Below are 20,848 nucleotides of genomic sequence, written 5' to 3' on the forward strand. Positions count from 1 at the left end.
TTTGCTGGACCCTTCAAAGGATATGTACCCCGAGAAGGAAGACACCTAACCGGTCATCAAATCGACCGCCTTATCAAATAAGGAAGATTTGACCATCTTATTGGACAAATACAAGAAACGAGTCAGCTGGACGATTGTTGTCATTAAGGGTCTAAGTCCAACATGGTTCCCACTCAAAAAGAAAGTCAAGTACAAGATAAGTGTTCCATTGAAGGAGGTGGCGAAAAGTTTACTAAGTTGGAGAGCCCCACATACTTAGATCGATGCATACTCAGGGGTCATGTCGAGCCAACGACTTTAAAAAAGGGCGGCTTACCGGGAGGCAACCCGGGGGTATTTTTGTCCTTTTTTAAAACTTTTTAGTCTTTGGTAAATTTCAAAATTTTAATGTCCCAAATGGTATTAAACTTGTTTTTTATGCCTAGAAAATGAATCTCGGGCTCCAAAAATATTTCACGGATAGCTTGGGGAAGATGAAGAGAAGGTTCTCACCACAATTGGTAGGCTCCAAGAACGATTTGGTAAATTATTTCCATATCTTTAATCGTTCATATTTTGTTTAGAAATCCAATTGGTATGCATTTGTGACTATTTTGGACCCATTCCCAACCCGGCTACTATCCTCTTCCTCATCCTCAATAGGTTGTTCCACCCTCTCCGAGCATCGGGGACGATGCTTATCTTTAAGCTTGGGGAGGGGTAGAGTTGTACACTAGGTTCATTCATGCATTTTAAAAAAAAAGATTTTTATTCCATGTTTGTTTTGATCCAACCCAAGGCAGCCTAATCTTCTAAAAACAGTTGAATTGGTAAGTGAGTCGTATGCCTTGAGATTAGACTTGTTCTTTTTATTGAAAAATCTCAAAGCAAGCTAATTGCACATGAACACACCTCCCGAAGCTACTCGTGCAAAACAGAAAATGAAAAGGTTGTCAACACCGGAGCATAACGACAGGTATGAGTCAATCTTTGGGACACGTGGCCGGTCTTATGAGTAGTAAGTGCTCAATTGGTTCCAAAATGCCAAATTCAAGAAAACATAAAAAGAATATAAAATCTCAGTGTCCCGAACCTTCCAGCGCTCTAAAAAGTCCTTTCTACTAATTCCCTTTTATATACCTTGCTTGGGGATATAGTTTCCAACTACACTTACGAGTCTTTGCATGTTGACTTCAGTCCCCCGAAAAATGTCTTAGAAGCCCCTCACGGTAATAGACCGTGAGATGTCCGCATAATAGAAAAGTCAAGGACGAAAATAAAAAGAAATAAGCCTAGAAAAAAAAATATTAAGTTAATCTGTGACCTTTGGAACTCAAATAAGTAAACTCTGAGGGGTGTTCTACATCTAATCGCCTAAAGCTGAATTGTTTGGGATGATTGGGTTGAAAGTTCGCTACACGGGTCCATAGAAAGTCATGAACTTAATAATAACAAAAAAAAGATATGTATAGGTATCCAAATAAAGCTAATTTGTGGCCTTTGAGGTTCAGGCGAGTAAACCCGCGGGATCTCTTTAAATCTAGCACACTAAGGTCATATGGTCTGGATGTGTTGGTTGGAAGTCCGTTACATGGATTTCAAAGAAAGTCATGAGCTTTATTTGTAGGAAAAACATAATTAGATAGTTTGTATATATTTATTTTTATAGTTTAATTGAGTAATATATTTAGGAAAAATGTTTGGCTGCAAAAAAAAAAGATTCCCTTGGACTTGGACTTGAACTTATGACATTGGGACTGACTGTTAATTACTTTGACTAGTGTAAGTGGTTTGAAATTTGTAACCAATCTGGGTACTAATTCCCGGATTTGCACGATCTTTTCAGTCGTCTCTCGAATGATTTCAGGACCCGTGAGAGTGTTGTCGGGGACTTGACCCTTGACTAGCTGTGCGTCACCCACCTCAGCCCAGCACAGAGGGGATATGCACTTACGGCCATAAAGAGCTTCAAACGGCGCAGCCTTGATGCTGGTATGGTAGCTGTTGTTGTAGGAGAATTCGACCAGGGGCAAATGAGAGTCCCACAACGTACCGAAGTCGATGACACAGGCTCTCAACATATCTTCCAATGTCTGAATTGTTCTCTCACTTTGGCCATCTGTCTGTGGATGGTAAGCCGTGCTCACATCCAAATTAGTTCCAAGAGCCTTCTGTAGTGATTGCAAAAATCTCGAGGTAAACCTGCTGTCTCGGTCGGAGATAATGGATACAGGTACCCCATGAAGGCGAACTATTTCTCGAATGTAGATCCGCGTGAGTCTCTCCATCTTGAAGTTTTCTTTGATTGGCAGGAAGTGGGCGGATTTGGTCAACCGATCGACAATTACCCAGATGGCGTCGTGCCCACTCGGAGATCTGGGTAACTTAGTGATAAAATCCATTGTAATCCCTTCCCACTTCCACTCAGGTATTTCTGGCTGCTGAAGTAAACCTGAGGGCTTTTGATATTCCAGATTCACCTTGGCGCAAGTCAAGCACTTGCCCACGAAGGTCGCAATTTCTGCTTTCATGTTTGGCCACCAATAGAGTTGTTTGAGATCCAGATACATCTTATCTGAACCTGGGCGAACGGAGTATCTAGACTTGTGAGCCTCATTCATGACAACCTCCCTGTACCCACCATACTTTGGGGTCCAGATCCGGTTCATGAAATAGTAAACTTCGTCTCCCTTGACCTCTAAGTTCTTGTCCATTCCCCGCATCGCTTCATCTGCCATGTTCTCTGGTTTCAAGGCTTCCAGCTGAGCATCTCTGATCTGCGCGGACAGATGGGAATGGATGGTCATTGTTAGTTCCTTCACCTTACGTCCTGAATACTCCTTTCGGCTGAGGGCATCCGCTACCACATTGGCCTTTCCGGGATGGTAGCGAATTTCGCACTCGTAGTCACTGAGTAGCTCTACCCATCGCCGGTGCCTCATGTTTAACTCTTTCTGATCGAATATATGTCGTAGGCTTTTATGGTCGGTGAAGATAATGCACTTGGTTCCGTAGAGGTAATGTCTCCAGATCTTTAACGCAAAGACCACTGATCCCAACTCTAGATTGTGAGTTGTGTAATTGACTTCGTGTGTTTTCAATTGCCTCGAAGCATAGGCGATAAACTTCCCTCGCTGCATGAGCACACATCCTAGGCCCTGATTGGATGCATCACAGTAGACAACGAAGTCTTCCGTCCCTTCGGGCATGAACAAGATAGGTGCGCTGCATAGGGCCTGCTTCAATGTTTGAAACACAGTGTCTTGATTGACTCCCCAACTAAAGGTTACACCTTTCTGTGTCAGGGTAGTTAAAGGCTTAGCGACTCTGGAGAAGTTCTGGATAAACCTTCGATAATAGCCCGTGAGACCCAAGAATTGCCGAATTTCTATGGGTGTCTTGGGTGCCGACCAATTCTCGATCGCTTTGATTTTGGAAGGGTCCACGTGTATGCCCTCCTCGCTAACCACGTGACCGAGGAAAGTTACCTTCCTGATCCAGAACTGACACTTTGAGAACTTTGCATATAGCTTCTCCGCCCTTAATGTTTCCAGCACCTTCCTCAAGTGCTGTTTATGATCGTTCTCACTCCGCGAATAGACAAGTATATTGTCGATGAACACGATCACGAACTTGTCTAGGAAAGGGCGGCACACCCGATTCATCAGATCCATGAATACTGCCGGTGCGTTGGTCAGACCAAAGGGCATTACTACGAACTCGTAGTGTCCATAACGAGTTCAGAATGCTGTCTTGGGCACATCATTCTTGTGAACCTGCAACTGATGGTACCCTGATCTTAGATCTATCTTTGAAAACTAACTGGCTCCCTGAAGTTGATTGAAGAGGTCGTCGATTCTGGGTAAAGGATAACGGTTCTTGATGGTTAGCTTGTTCAGTTCTCGGTAGTCAATGCACATCCGAAAGGTTCCATCTTTCTTCTTCACGAATAAGATCGGAGCTCCCCAGGGTGAGGAACTCGACTTTATGAATCCTTTGCTGATCAGCTCATTGAGCTGGCTGGATAACTCTTGCATTTCTGCTGGCGCTAAATGATATGGAGATTTAGCTACAGGAGTAGCTCCGGGGATTAAGTCGATACGAAACTCGACTTGACGCTCTGGAGGAATCCCTGGAAGATCTTCGGGGAAGACGTCAGGAAAGTTGCAGACTTCGGGGATACTCTCGAGGTCTTTAACTTTTTGTGTCTCAGCAACAACATGAGCTAGGAATACATGGCATTCCTTCCGCATATATTTCTGGGCTTTGATGCATGAAACGATACGAAGGTTCGAACTGGGTTTATCACCGTAAACCATGAGAGCTTCACCAGAGGGGAGATTGAGATGGATAACTTTCTCGTAGCAAAGGATATCAGCACGATTGAGTCTCAACCAATCCATACCGATTATGACATCAAAGCTTTTTATGGAGACTGGCATAAGATCGATGGGGAAGGAATGATTGTCTAGGGTAAGAGTACAACCTATGAATGTGTCATTAGTGCTCTTTTTCTTTCCGTTAGCCATCTCGACGGTGAATGTTTCGGTTAAAGGTTGGGATTTACATTTGATTAGATGTTTGAATGCATGACTAACAAAACTCCTCTCCGCACCAGAATCGAAAAGAATGCATGCATAAGAGTTGTCAAGGAGGAACGTACCCGTAACAACGGTAGGATCAACGATCGCTTCCTCCTGGCCCATCGCCAGCACCCTCCCTGCGTTGCCACCTGTTTTTGCCTTGGGACAATCTCTCTTGAAGTGCCCAACCTCTCCACATCCATAACAGGCTTGACCAGCACCTGCTCCGGGAGCCTGATTGGTTGGTTGGACTAGTACTTTGCAGAATCGAGCTGTGTGTCCCTTTTTGCCACAGCTGGTGCACAACATCTCCCGGCACTACCCATGATGATGGTAGTTGCACTTTTTGCACAGAGGTAGTTTTCCAGCATAGCGGCTGGGGGTTGTTGGAGTAACTGGAATTGTTGCAGGAGTAGTAGCAGCGTGGACTGCCACTGTTTGTTGTTTCTTGGAGGGCTCCTGCGAAGACTGGCCCTTTCGCTTGTTCCAGAATTTCTTCTTCCCACTACTATCCTTCTGTGTCTCGGGAACACCTATTACCTCATCCAAATCAGCCCCATGGTCAATCAGGGTCTGCGCCAGACTCTTGGCGCTGTCAAATGTAGTCGGCCTAGCAGCCAAGACATTTCCTTTGGTTGGGGCCATCAGTCCCCAGATGTAACTCTCAATTTTCTTGTTTTCCGGGTTGACCATTCCCGGACAGAGGAGAGCCAGATCACAGGATCTAGCGGTGTAGGTTGCAATGTCGGAACCCTTCATCTTCAATTTCCAAAGTTCGTGCTCCAACTTTTGCACTTCGCCCCTCAGACAGTATTCTGCAAGCATGAGTTCCTTCAGTCTTTCCCAACCCATGACATTAGCCACTGGCATAGTTAGGGATTTGACTTGACCATTCCACCAGGTCAAAGCTCTATCGGTGAAAGTGCAGGCGGCGAACTTCACCTTGTTTGCTTGGGAACAGGCGCAAATTTCGAAGATGGATTTGATCTTTTCGAACCATCGAGTCAGGGCGATAACACCTCCATTCCCATCGAAGGACTTGGGTTTTGCGGTCATGAAGTCCTTGTAGGAACACTCCTTTTGTTGTCCCTGACTTCCGTCTTGTCTTTGAGGGTCGGTTCCATCTCCAGCCCCACCAGAGTTCACTTGTGCCATTGTTGCAGTCACGGCGGCTGTAACAGCGGCCTGAAACATGACGGGGTCGAACTGAGGGGGTGGTGGTGGTGGCGGGGTGTCGTCGTTTCTTCTGTCGGATCTTCTTCGAAGAGGCATCTTGTTCTAGAAACAATCAGGAAGAAGATGATGGTAAGTCCTCAAGATATATGAAACAAGATATATCTCATCCTGATAATAAGGTGTTCTACCAAGCGATAAGCAAAGAAAGGTTACTAATGCAAGTAAGTTATCGCTTAAGAAGGAAGAGGTAGTAACACATGGAATGAATCTATATAGTGAATTTGGCTCTAGCTAAAATACTCCTATAATATTTTATGTTTAATGTTTTTGTTCTTGGTAAGTTTTAGGCTTGCTGTAACACCACAGTCACTCCCAAGCACATGTTGGTCATGTCTCGAATAAATATAGTTGATCAGGCTATATGGACCCTAGACATGATTATATAACTGCCCAGGTTTAACCGCGATGTCCAAAATCCAAATACTTTTTGTTTTGTTCTACTTATGACACTGATTCAGGTACTTAGGTATACTTATATACTTTTTATAAAAATACTTATATTTTTGAAAGTATACTTTTACTTTAGAGCACTTAGGCCCCTTTGTATTTATAGTTGTGTACCATGTAAGGTTCGGTATACTTAGTTCACTATAAACAAAAGCTCTGATACCAATCTGTCACACCCCAAAACCGGAACGGCGGAAACGTTCTGGGGTGGAGGACGTCATGTGTAGTATCACAACAATTGTATCATAGCAATCATAGTAAACACAACCAGCCATTGAATACATATATGAAAAAGGTTTACATTGACTTAAAACATAGATTTGTTTACAGCAAAAGTAAAATAGAAAGACGTGACTCTAACGCTCTGACTTCTCCAAACTCTTGGAAGTACCCGTCTACTAAATCCCTGAGAATACAAGCAGTTTTGAAAGAATATCAGCCTAAAGCTGGTGAGTTCATAAGCATTTAGTTTTGGAGAAAAATGTTCTTTGATCCTTTTGAAAAGTGTACCTCAAGAAAATCCCATATTTTCTTATGAAAAGCATGGTTGAAACCCATTCCTTCCATGACTTCCCGATTCATACTAGATACGTACAATCCAAGGAGTCATGGAATGAATATGAATATACGTTAATTGAATAATAAACCATCCGTTTATAAAAATACCGTGTTATCCCGGGAAAATCCTATATTTTCCCTAAAAGTAGGTTGTTGGTTATCCGTTCTAAACTGAAGTGTACAAGTATCTACCATACTTATATCGTTAAAGCATAGTTTCCTTTGTAAAACCCTGGTTACTCCCAGTGAGGTATATTAGCCTTATTACATAAATAAAACTAATTGAAAACGTGTTGATCTAAATCCTGAAGGTATTGTTAATACCCTCCCGTAATCACTTGGTTATTAGCTCTTAAGTTAGTTCGGTTGATTTATTATTACGTAACTAAATCACTGTTATCTACATTGTGAGTTTTATGACCATACATTAACTTGATATGGCACGTATCGGGGGCCAGTATCCTTTATGACTTTGTCACCCGTAGACCTGTCGGTCCTACTGTAGCTAGCAGCAAGGTGCGAAATATTCAGTCCCGCATAGATCTATACACAAAAATCACGCTCTCCCTCCAAGAGATTCTGGTCATAAGTGCTAGTCCTTCACTCAGTTACGGTTATGAGTGTTACCAAGGACGTGTCTCCAACTAGACTAACAAATTTACAAGTAATAATGCTGAAAACCCTTTTTGTAATTAACATGAATCCTTTATAAAGTGATATCTTTTACTTCATGATTCATAAGTTCATTTCCTTAGTTTTGAAAACTGCTTTTGCAAGTTAATTTCTTAACCCATTTGGTAAAACTGTTTTCCATATTCAAAGTATATTGAAAATATAATTATCTTAAACAAAATAATATATTTTGAGCACAAGACTACTTGTGCTTTTACTTGTATTCCCCCCTGAAAACATGAAAAACTCAGAAAAACATAGGGGTATGAACTCACCTCGAGCAAGTGGTTTGATTGAAGGATCGATATGGAGGCTGAGTGTCAAGTGAAACCTTGAACACGATTGGATCCTATTCAATACGTAATAGTACATATAGGAACCAAATTAGGATATTTTACTACTAGACACGATAAGAAACCACTCTAGGGACTTGGAAACACTCGAACTAAGTGTTAGACCCTTATGGGATGGAGTGAGGGAGGTGTATGGCCACCTTATAGGTGTGTGCGGCCATGGGTGTGCGGCCCATGAGGTGTGCGGCCATACACTCATGATGGAAGGTGTATTTGAGGTGTTTTCAAGGTTCATACTTGCATCCATGAAGTGTTTTAGGTCCATACTTAGTTGTGGTGCAAGTTTGAGGTCAATAAAGGTCATAGAAATGGGTTTGCGACCCTAAGGTGCGTGTGTGTGGTCGCACAAAGGAGTGTGCTGCCGTACATAGGTGTGTGCGGCCGTACATAGGGGTGTGCTGCCGTACACCCTTCATGTTTATGCCCAAAATGTCGACTTTAAGGTGCAGCAAGGCTAGGGTCATGTCCAACTCGAAGATAGGGGTCAAACTCTCACTTTGGAAGGTCTTTTAGGAGTGTGCATCCACCTTATGGGGGTGTGCGGCCGCACTCTCTTCTAAACATGAGGAACATGAAGAATATTGCAGACTTAAGGCTTAAATAGAGTGGTCTTTCATGGTTAGCAAGTAAGAGGATGAATTACTCACGTTCTTGAAGCTTTGGAGGGTTCACGGTTGAAGAAGCTTGAGAGAATGGTGTGGTGTGCGGCCAAGGAGTGAAAGGAATGAAGGGAAAGGGGTCTACCCTTTATATAAGAGTGGGTGTGCTGCCATGAGGGGGGTGTACGGCCGCACACCCATGTATACGGTTGTACACTCCTCCTAAGGGAGTGTATGGCCCGGTTTTGCTACTACACGACTTGCTGACTCATTCCTAACCTCAACCTTGGTTGTACTCAAGCTTAGAACGCTTAAATGAACCCTTAAACAGTACAAGAAGTTAACAGTACAAGAAGTTAACAGAACAAGTTTAACATTGATTGAATTGACTAGATGTACAAGATAGATGTTCCGGGTTGTCACACTTGCTTCATCTGTTGGAGGGGCAATTACATTCATACTAGAGTCAGCAACCACAAAATCCTCTTTTGCAGCTTCTGTCAGCTGCACATCCTCTTTTTGTGAGTAACCCACGTCATTAACATGCTCCCCTCTTAGTCCAAGATGCATACCGAAATAATCCTGCTCATGGGAAACAAATCTTACTCTTATTTAAGGAAGGTAACATCAAAAGATGACCACTTTTCAATGTTTACACATAAAAAAAAATGGACTCTTTACCACCTCGACGAGAGGCCCGGGTTTACCCTCATACCACCATCCTTTGTTTAACATATACTCATCATAACATCAATCCAATATACCAGGATACATAATCCAGTGGGTCGGCATTGGTGCCTTCGACCCATAAGTACAGTAAGGAAAACTCACCTCATAGTCCGAAAAGATAGTTGAACAGATCACGTCTCCAACTGCGGACTCTATATATCACATATACAACAAACAATGACCTAGTCTCAAACTATTGCTCAAAATACCCAAAATACCCCTATGTCAAACTTGGTCAAAATCATGGTCAAAGGTCAAAAGTCAAAAAGTCAACGAGTCAACTCAGACTAAGTACGCTCAACGTACTCAACTAATACGCCCAGCGTATGCACTTCTCTCAGCCAGAAAATGGGGCCTTGACTAGGTACGCGCACCGTACTCGGTTGCCACCTTCTCCTTTCTATTAAGTGCTTAATCTATTAAGACATTCCGTCGAAAGCCCAAATCTAGTTCCAAAAAATGTTCTAAGTCATAAAATTTCCAACTTTATGACTTTCCAAGGCTAGAAAGGGTCTGACACATAAACCCTAACTTATTTCACAAACCAAAACCTCATATCTCACGCATGAAGAAAAGAAAGGGACCAAGATCACATTTTTATGGTTTTAAGTACCTAAAACCACTTTGAAGGACAACCCTTATGGGTTAGAGTAATCCATACTCATGAACACCAAGATTATGGACTAAAAGTGCAAAAACATAAGAGCTAGCAAGATCCAAAGCAAATATGTAGGTCTGAACTTTATACCTCCAAATAATGCTTGAGGGCAAGATACTTCTGGATCCAAGATGTCTTGATCTTCCAAGTTGATTCCACTTCTTTCTTCTTCCTTAAGGACACAAAAATACACTCTAAAGATCAAAGATGCTCATAAGGATGGATTAGCGTTTGCAAGCTACGAAATAGGACTGGAGGCTGATGAGGGAAGGAGTCTTGGGAGACTTAATCATGCTTAAATAGTGCTCAAACCCTAAAAATTAGGGTTTGCACTTTGCCACATACGCCTAGCGTACCAGAACGTACGCCCAACGTACACATCAAGGTGGCGCGTTTCACTAATGGGGCCATGGGACCATTATTGCAACAAAATTTCATATTAAAGGTCAAAATTGTAATTTACCTGAATAATGAATGTTACAAAAACAAATATATCTTACTATTACTAGGCCAGATATATCGTGTAGTGTTCATATTCTCATTCAGTTTATGCATAAGCCTAGAAAGTCGCACTTAAACGTTGCTTTTAGGCATTTAAGGTATCTTAAAATTTGTCCTGACAAAGGGGATTTGTTGATGCTGATTAGGCAAATTTTGTCAACTAAAAAGATCTATTACGGTTATTTGGTTTATATTGGAAATTATGTTGTTTCTTGGAAGAATAAGAAACAGCCTACTGTTTCTCTGTCTTCTACTAAATCTGAATATATAAATCTCTTGGCTATTACTCGGGAAATCATTTTTGGATTTTGAAAATTATGTTTGATCTTGGAACAAAGGATTTAACTAATGTTAGTGTTTTTTGTGATAATGATTTTGCAATTAAATTAACTTTATATCCTATTTTTCATGAAAAAAAAAAATTAAACATATTGAAGTTGATTTACAATTTGTAAGAGAGAAAATTACAAATGGGATTTTGAGAGTAGTTAAAACTGATTCCACAAATCAAGTGATATACAAACCAAATCTTTAGTATTTTCTCAACATGATTTTTTTTGTCTAAAAGGATAGGCTTAATTGATGTATTTTATAAGAGGTAAAACTTATAAAAATGTTAAGATTGGTTTTTTTTTTTTTTTTTTTTTGGGGGGGGGGGGGGGTGGGGGTTGAAATATATAACTATTTCTATTTAATGTTAACATTGGTTTATAATTTGGTTCATATTTTGTAGTATATTTCTTGCATATATTTTGTTTTCTTGGAGGGTATAAGTTGACTAGTTGAAACCATGATTTGATAACATTTCTGGTGAGTTGTTGGAAAATCTTTGGGTTGCGGCTCGTTTCCTTGAAAGTTTGCAAATAAGGACACACGAATCTTGATGACCCATGGGTCATATGTGATATGTGTCTATATTGAAGAACAGAGAGAAGCTTTGTCATTAAGCTCATTTGTAACACACACTACACATACTTTTCTTTCGTTTCTCCTATAGCATATTAGGGTTTCTACTACTTTGTATCTTCTTCATTCGTTTGTTATTTGAGTGATTTGTATTGAGAGTAGAGTTAGGATCTTGTAGTAAGGAATAGAATTGTAGTGTCATGTTTGATCGAACTAGTTCTTATAAATAAAAGAGTTGTTTAAGTTTGGAAAATCATGTGTTAATGGAAAAATCGACAAGACATTGATATTGGCTATATCTTACTTTATGTCGATCATATTCTTCTTACCATATCCCCCGGTCGCCTTCGTAAACACACTATTTAAAATCTTGTCCATAAATTTACCATGAAAGACTTGAGTCCCTCGGTTATTTCCTTGGCATTACGGTTGCCCGTCCTCCTTGTGGGCCTTGTTTATGTCAAAGAAAATATGTTATGGAAATACTCAAACATGTCGGTATATCATCTTGTGCATCAATCCCACTCGTATTGATACCAAAGACAAGATCCTCATCACCATCGAATCAATATACGTTGATCCCTTAGTAAAGTGGAGCCTAGTCGGAGCTCTTCAAATACGTCTTCACATATATGCTCCACAGGATTATCATATGATTTCCCTCAAACAGATATTATGCTTGCTTAGCAGCACTCTTGATTACAATTTATCCGTTTACAAAACATCTTACCACCGCCGTGCCTACTGATGATGATTGGGACGGTTGCCTAGACGTCGTTCCATTTCTCGTTATTTCATTTTTTGGGAGATAACCTAATTTCTTGTTCTTCAAAACGACATCCAATAGTTTCACGCTCCACTGATGAAGTTGAATACAAGGGTGGCTAATGTTGTCTTTAAAACTTGTTGCATACAAAACTTAATAACGGAACTTGCACTAACCATTACCAAAGCCACATTTTTCTACGATGACAATTAACTCTCCAACAATTATGTTTAATACCAACACACAAAATTGATATCCACTTCGTCCAAGAACAAGTAACTAATAGCAACATTCGAGTTTTTCTCGTCCTTCTAAATTCAAATCATTGATATCTTTACCAAAGGACTTCCAATTTTTTTTAAAACTCTCAGTCTGAGCATTCTTACATCTCTAACATGGGTGTATTAGACTATTATCATATTAGTAATTAGTGTTAGACTAGGATTCGCTTAGTGGAAGGAATATTTCCAAATATAAACCTACCTATCTTGTATAAATAGTTGATGAATTAAAGAAAGAAGTTCAAGTTCAAGGGATCAAATACCACTATTGATGACAAAAGTTGCATCTATCAATGTGTACAAAGATTTTTCTGTCTCAAATTTTTTTTGAACGACCATGTTAGTATTTGTCTGGGATTGAACCCAGGATCTCCCGGTTAGAAACTCCTAGTTAGACTCCTTGTTAGTCAAGTGGGCTAGCCCCAACTTGTATAAATTGCCAATAATTAATAATCCATAGGTGGTGTTTACCTATACGCAACAATAGGGAACGCAAGGAGTCTCCTATATAAGGGGCTAAGGTGTGGTTTACACATGTATTTATTCTGTCTCAAAAGAACCATGTTATATGGTTAATGTGGTGGGAACATGGTCTCAATGATTCCCAACAAATTCAAATGAAAAATATAGAGAATAACCAAAGACAAGAATATAAGTGGAAAACATCATAGCCGAAGAACTACAAGCCTCCATAAAGAAAGATCCTTTATATGAGAAATTATAATGCAGACTATTTTTTTTTTGTTCTAAACTCAAACAAAATAATAAAAGAAAGAATCAAATACTCCATGTATATTTGATTGGGGGTGTTTAGAAACCAAAGTATTAAACTCTTTTTATAGGCTTGGACACCGTTCCATCTTACTACCTTATACCAATATGGGATGAAAAAATTTCTTCCATTTAGCCAAATTAAAAACACAATAAGATCTATAGGTTTCTTGTCCTCATGAAACAAATGGATGGTGTTATAAGAAATTTCTTAAGAGATGGTCTTTAACTTTCCAGGATAATGATTGGACATGTCGAAATGGAGAATTAGAGTGATTACTAGGTTTTATTCCCATATAAAGCCTCCATCTGTTGGTTCTTGGCATTGATCCAAATTGGATCATGACAAGCATCATTACAATGTTTAGGTTCCAAAGTTTGAACATATTTGTAGCAAAACAAAGAGATTTGGTATCTAACAAGGTATAATTAACAACCTTTTCTACAACATTCTCCATTCTCTTATAACACACAATTTTCATAGACCATATAACAATAGCTAACGAATCACACACAACACATAATCATCGATAAGCATTTTTCATGTCTTGCATCTCTAATTAGTCATTGTTGTATGTCAATGCACTAGATGGGGGAATTTCGTTTTCATGAAGCGAATCAATGATGCTATAAAGAATTTGTTGTTACGACAAAGTCATGTCTAGAAATCTGTTGAAAAGACATGAATGCCCTCGTCATATTTTTATTATAAAAAATAGCTCACACAAGCAAAAGCAACATTGCATGTATGTAAATCACTTCTTTCCAAACATAAGATAAAAGAAAACCCACACCCATTCATATTACAAAGAACCAAAAAATGCAAATCACTGTACATTAACTCAACATTCCCAAACAGTTGATATGATAGACTTCCTCAAAAATGTGGAATTTATGGATGATCAAAAAGACGGAATCGCCCCAGCACCTCACTCACTGGAGCTTAATAAAACAATGCACTAAATTGTAATTTTAAGAAAAAGAATAACGAGTCTACATCTCTAATGCATCTTGTGTTGTACTTGTACCATGAGCTACTATGAGTTGTGTAGTTTAAAGATCGGAAGTTGGGTAAAGTCCAAGAAGGGAATTGCGATTGTTTCCGTTGTAGTATTCTGAATTCCCATAAAAGGAGGAATTGGAATTCAATTCCCCGGAATTGGAAGACTTACTACGTGATCTTTGATTCTTGGGAGAAGCTGTGTAGTCCATTGAACTGCTTCCGGAAGTATACAATGATGATGTTGGGAGACCTGTCGGATCCTTATTGGTCAAACTGTAACCTCGTTCCACTGTTTCGGCTTCTAGTGGTAATTCGTCCAATGTCTATAAACAATGAATTTTGAATAAATTAATTGAAAAACATATAATTAAATAATTAATAGAATTTTATTAAATCAATTGGAAACCTACACGAAAAGCTTGTTGAAGGACACGGAGGAGATCACGGGTGCGTTTTCTCTTTGTGGCAACTTCATCGGGTTCTTGCAACATTTGTTCGAATAAATCATCTCTGTTTAAATTAAATCACACATTATTAGATATCAGATGGAGTGGAATATAAAGTAACTAAAGATAATATAATGCTCATTGAATCCAAATAAGTTATAAGAAAAAAAAATGATTTTGTAGTTACTTTTAGAAAAAAAAAAAGTGTCATTTATTAAAAATATGAAGAGTACCTGTACAACTTTTTAATGAAGACATTGTGCAACTCTCTTTTTGTATGGTTAACCTGACATTGCATCAAAAAGAAATATATATATATATATATATATATATATATATATATATATATATATATATATATATATATATGAACATTAGAGAAGCTTCTCAGAATGGAAAATAAAAAAAGATGAAAATTACCAAAAAGTGCATGATGGCTTTGGGCACATAATCCTCAATGTTCTTCCTGACAATATCATAATAAGATCTCAACAACAATTTCGTAACATTAATCTCAATAGCCTCCTGATCAGAATTGGCATCAGATGGCCTCAAAACCGTTGGTGGCTACAAAAAAATAAAAATAAAAAACTATTAGTATTTCTTTTGTAATATTTTTATAAATTCTATTGATAACTTCCATAACACACCTCCCTTAAATGGATCGTTGAAGAAGAATAATCCATATGATCGATGGTATGAACAGGTTCATTAAATGGTTTGCTTGAGGAGTTTTCTTTAATGGACATTCGGTTATCTGACCCACCAAAAATTGATGAGATCCCCCAGCTTGTGCTTCCTAAATAAAATCACTCAAAGTTATGACTACTTTGATTTCTTCCAATTATATATATATATATATATATATATATATATATATATATATATATATATATTGTCAAAGTATAATGTTTTAATAAGAAAAAAGAAATTATAGGAAGAAATGGAAGTAAGATGCTATTTCTTACCAGATGCTGGCTTCTCAACCTCGCCAACTGGACGAGACCCAGGCTGATTATGCTGCAAAATTTAATTTCCTAAAAATTAGTACCAAAAAATAAAAACAAAAAGCAACTTACTTTAAGACATTGTATTTTGAAATACCCAATTATCACATTCTACTTTCAATATTTTTCTTATAGAACTTTTTTGCCAATTATAGCAGAAAAAAATGCTGTGTTTGGATGATATTTGTCAAAAAAAAAAAAAAAATAGATGGAACTTTCAAAAGTAAAAAGTTGTAATAGAATGAAGGATTAATCTCATAAAACGCCTTACATTTTGTATTTTCAAAAGTAAAAAGTTGAGATTTAAATTTAATCCGGAAAAAACACAAAAAATAAGGTCTTTTATGAGATTAACCCTAGAAAGAATTTTAGTATAATGTTATAATAAACAAATTAAAGAAAGTACATTGCTATTTTTAACATGTGAAGCATTATATTTATAACAACCTGCTCTGTGACAATTCCATTGACCTGTCTACCAAGAATTGCACGTGACTTGATGCCTCTTTCAGATTGTGGTGCTTTGTCATCAGCAGCATCCTTTGCCCAAATAAAAATTAAAAACAAAAACACAAATCAGAAAAGATGACATCAGCAAGTGAGTAAACAAGCAAACATAATATCATAATCATACTATTTAGAGTTTTGAGTTTCACCTTTTGCCTTGAATTCGTGGTTGTAATTTTTGAAGACTTCACTAGCTGCATTGCTGTTTCAACAGCTTTACTCCCACCAATAAAATTCGGGTGTGAAGTGTTTATATAGTCCATCTGCAAAAGATATTGGATATCACTTTATGAGGTTTTATTATGTTTTAAATTTTTTGTTTCAGAAATTATCAATTCCACCATTTTATATATACCTCCATTTCAACAATGTGTCCAATCATAGTCTCTGAAGGTTGAAGACCATCTCTTAAAAAATTCCCAATTACATCATCCATTCGTTTCCTCAGAACAGGAAACCTCTGAAGCTCATTAACCATACAGTGATGACTCATCTGAGACACAAAACTACAATCAGAATCCCAATGTAGTAACACTTTCATGAAAATTAGAATATGAAAAGATTTGATCAACTCCAAACCTTAATTAACTCATCATAAATAAATCTTGCACATTGAACACTTGGATCTAATAATCGAGCAATTTGTCTTCTTATAAGAACTTCAAAAGGAATCTGCACATGCACATAAAGCATCTAACTTGAAGCTATTATAATAAAATATTAAACTAAAAGCATGTACAGATGATGAATTTAGGGTTTAGGGTTTAGGGAAGAAAAAAGAAAGAGAGTAAGACCTACTTCAGGCACAAATAATGCAGATCTTGGGCCAGTTGCATTCTGTATGGCTGTGCGAATGTCATCATCAGTCAAATCCTCACAAGGGTCAACCTCCTGAAACATAAATACAATTTCATTAGCTATTAAAGATGAAAAAAATATATGCAGATCATTATATTTCATTTGAAATATTTTATCCTGAAAAGGTTGAATGCAAGAAACAGCAATGTGCCTTCATTGGTTTGTTTAATATAGTATAGTATCCTACTTTAGTTTGTTTCTATTACTTCACTGTACTTTTTTTTTAAAAAAATCTTATCAAGGCATTATATCTTAAGAAATCAACCCAACTATGGCATTGTATGTTCAATATTTTCTTATTAGGACATTATAGTATGAAAATCTACCCAAATATATGAATAAAAATAGCTTTGTATTTGGATGACATTGCTATATTTGGTAAATTTTTCACAGTTCAATGCTATAATAGGAAGAAATGAAAGTTAACATAAACACCCCTCCAAACTCTAAGGTTTATAGATAAAACTCAAAGTATACAGACCTCCAAACTCTTCACAAATATTGACTGGAAAATATAATGTATTCTTGCTCCTCCAGAAAGCTCAGATGTGGACATCTCTTCATTCTTTCCCTCAATCATTGATGAGAAAGCTGTATAAAGAAACTAACGAATTAATTATGGGATCGATAACTAGAAAGTTACAGAAATATATACATTTGGCTCAATTGATAATGAACAAAAACAAAAAAGGGAGAAAAGTCACACAACCTTCTGAATACTTTGAAAGAATATTTAAAAGAAGAGCTCCCATGCCTGCCTGCAAATTATCAAAAAAAAAAATGTTATATAACACAAAATAAAACTAGCAGGATTCAAGATCATGATTATCCATAAGATATACCTTTGACTCTGTGATCTCTCCATAACTAGCATGTTCTTTTGCCACTGAAACTAATGTAGCACTAATGCGAGACTTTAACCCTGGTAGCACTGTTTTGATATGTTGCACCAGAATCTGCAAATAAAATATTATATTAAATCTTTTAACAAATATCACATTGTTCATGGGTAAAAAAAAGATTCTTCAAACCCTCAAAATACCTGGTTCAATTTCTTTGCTAGTTGAGGCACACCACAACGATCAGCAAGCTCATTATAAACCTGCACTATAAATAGTTAAATTAACAAAAGATCCCATCACTGCTAAATTGTTAATATATATATATATATACATATATATATAAAATATAAAGTAGTCATACCGGACGGCTGCGAAAGAACTTCTCCTCAGCCACAAGTGCATCTTTAATTGTCCGATTAAGCATAATATCCTGTTTTTAACAATATTGTATATAAGTTGTGAGATTAAATAACACAAGAAAAGCCCACAAGTGCATCTATAATAATAAAGTTTGGTTTTTGAGCGTTGAATAAATGAAAAGATTACCTCTTGACTACGATTTACAACACCCACATAACCAAGTCTTAGGGGAATAACTTTTCCCAGCAAAAAGTTACGGGCATCTGTACCTCTATCCATGATGTCCAACTAAAGAAATGAATAGGATACAACATGTCAGAAATGAATAATAACAGATAACAAATACGAATATGACAAAAAATGAAAATTTGGGTTTATGTATATTGAACCTTTGTTATCACACCAATTGTTCGGTAACCTGTCAAAATAAAGAGGATAATATCATTTTAAAGAGATGATTCTACTCAAAACATGACAAGTGACATCAGCACAAAGTCACATACCATCAGGATCAGCATTTCCAGCAATCTGAAGGGCGTCTGAGTTGGCAAGGTCTGAATTTGCTGGTGTCACAGCAAGAATTAAACAGCTGGGAGTCTTAATGTATGACATTATCATTGTTCTGATACGAGCTTCAATATCAGAGGGCTGATCACCCACAGGAACTTTTGTTATGCCAGGTAAATCAACCAGAGTTATGTCAAGAACATTAGGAGAGAAAATCTTTAAACGGATTTGCTTGTCAGAAACACCCTTGTTTCCCCCTGCTTCCCTGTCAGTCTCAGCCTATAGTATCCAGATTGTAAATTAAGAAGTCAGTGATCTAATCTTACTTGACAAGAATATAAAGTGCTTGAACTTTCTATTTAGAGGCTCATGAACATACAGAATTCAAAGACACAATTACTCTGTTAACATGTAAACAACAAAATTCTATCAAATGAAAGTTTCTGTAGGAAGTAAAATTGGTCTAGGGAACTAATTTTATGAATATGAACAATCAGTTTACTTCTTATTAATCTTTCACAGGTAGTAGACTTGAACAAGCTATGATATAATATCTCGGAAAAGTAGCTTAATAGAATACAAGTTGACACCAGAGAAACATCTTCGCTTACTTTCTTTTGTCATATTAAGAATTGATTCGGTGCAGGAAGAATGTGCAGTTAAATTGTAGGTGTTGTCTATGCTTGCCAAAAGAGAACGGGAAATCTGATGAAGAGCATTTTTTGTCAACCATTCATTCTAATTTCGTCTTATGCTAGGTCAAGATAATCTACTGTGAGAAATATTTAGATACAACTATCACAAAATATTAGTAGCGTGGCATAAGTGATCCCATTAGAAGGTAAGAACTAGGATGGAAAAGCATGCAACCTAGTGAAAGTAATATAATATGGCCACCAACTGTCTCTGCAACCATTGGAGGCCATTAAACTAACACAATTTGAAGTGAAGAAACAAAACAGCTATAGGAATCACACCTGAATTTCTCTACGAATTTCATTGAAATCATAGAACTTTTTCCCCGGTACGTGCAAAAATTCACCATACTCTTCATCTGTCCCATCGGGCTTCCGCTTGATCTGAAGGAGCTGAAGCACAAGCGGTCGGCGCGTACAGATATCGGAACCCCTAGGCAAAAAATCACGGCCTACAAGCGCTTCAAGCACACTAGATTTACCACTGCTCTGGCTACCTACAACGGCAACCTGAGGGAGCTCGATAGTGGACGAGCTTCCGAGTTGAGCGAATATATCTTGAAGCTTGTTGACGATTGGGATGACGTTGTGGCCAAGCGGAGCGGCGTTGGCATTAGTTGGCGGTGGAGGTTGTTGCTGTTGAGACGTGGAAGGAACCACTGGTTCGTCGCCCATTGGGATGAAGATCGATCGAACTGGAATTTGGGGAGGATGATGAAACCCTAAGGTTGTAGGGTGGAAGGGTGGAGGAGAGAAAGTATGTTTGAAAAGGAGATTCTAGAGAGAGAGGGAAAGACGTGTGGAGGTGTTTTGATTAGCGCCCAAGCCAGCTTGAAAGTCGATTTCCCCTAAAGTTAGCAACTCAAGAGCTGGACTAATTTTACATCATGAACTCGTGAACTTCATGATTTAGAATAAACCCTATATTTATATATTAAAAAATTGGTGTTAAAATATCAATATATCAAAGAAAAATCATATAATCGTATATCTATATTAAATATTTAAATTTTATAATAATATAATATCTAACAACTGATAACAAAAAATTAACAAAACTAATGATTTCACACATAATATAAAATAAAAATAAAAATATGCCTTCAAAAAAACTTGAGTTATGTTGTACCTTGATCAACCTAAGAACGTAGAGACATTGAAGTTGCGTCTTGCCGTTTTATGTCTCGGCGCCTTCTAAAAGGTTGATAATAAGTTAATAACATTAGTATATAATCTTCTATTTACAAAGTATACTTCGCAATAATATGTTGGCTCGACAATTATATGATACTCGCTATTTAATCTTATAGTTGTTTTGTGTAAAATTTCATAAATATTCACAAAATTCTATTGAAGGTATATTTCATTCGAAAATTGTAACCAAAACAATTTGGGCAACAAACTAGCTTACAAGTGATTAAGTTTTTTTAAACAACTAACTTATAAACTCTTTAAATCCACACTTGTGTCATACGCGCTACGTTGGACTTGACCCATCAACCAACTACTAGTTGAGAGCCATCTGTCTTTAACTCTATGATAATTAAGCATTTTTCTAAATACTAGTATCTAACCAAAGAAGTA

The 20,848-nt window shown here is 37.6% G+C and overlaps 1 protein-coding gene across 1 annotated transcript; it reads right to left on the reverse strand.

Annotated features, from left to right (window-relative positions):
- Positions 1-13,816: 13,816 nt before the first annotated feature.
- LOC145136743 (dynamin-related protein 3A-like) lies at positions 13,817-20,133 on the reverse strand. Its single transcript, XM_079070853.1, has 20 exons — positions 19,547-20,133; positions 18,566-18,848; positions 18,452-18,480; positions 18,249-18,350; positions 18,064-18,132; positions 17,903-17,962; positions 17,703-17,816; positions 17,570-17,618; positions 17,342-17,451; positions 16,801-16,893; positions 16,582-16,674; positions 16,358-16,495; positions 16,152-16,265; positions 15,943-16,035; positions 15,457-15,508; positions 15,139-15,287; positions 14,909-15,055; positions 14,722-14,774; positions 14,453-14,552; positions 13,817-14,365 (listed from the first exon to the last, which is right to left on the reverse strand). Exons 1-20 carry the CDS (start codon positions 19,937-19,939, stop codon positions 14,093-14,095), a joined length of 2,514 nt encoding a protein of 837 aa, XP_078926979.1. The 5' UTR covers positions 19,940-20,133; the 3' UTR covers positions 13,817-14,092.
- Positions 20,134-20,848: the final 715 nt, after the last annotated feature.

Source organism: Lactuca virosa, chromosome 9 (assembly GCF_052849685.1).
Source record: "Lactuca virosa cultivar CGN04683 chromosome 9, Lactuca_virosa_CGN04683_v6, whole genome shotgun sequence".
Lineage (NCBI taxonomy): Eukaryota > Viridiplantae > Streptophyta > Magnoliopsida > Asterales > Asteraceae > Lactuca > Lactuca virosa.

Excerpts from the sequence above, each read along its gene's own strand:
- LOC145136743 (XM_079070853.1), bottom strand. The coding sequence starts at position 19,939 with ATGGGCGACGAACCAGTGGTTCCTTCCACGTCTCAACAGCAACAACCT. Across the intron at positions 17,963-18,063 it reads AGTTCTTTCGCAGCCGTCCG|GTTTATAATGAGCTTGCTGA; the intron begins GTATGACTACTT and ends TTTATAGTGCAG. Across the intron at positions 17,619-17,702 it reads GAGAGATCACAGAGTCAAAG|GCAGGCATGGGAGCTCTTCT; the intron begins GTATATCTTATG and ends GATAATTTGCAG.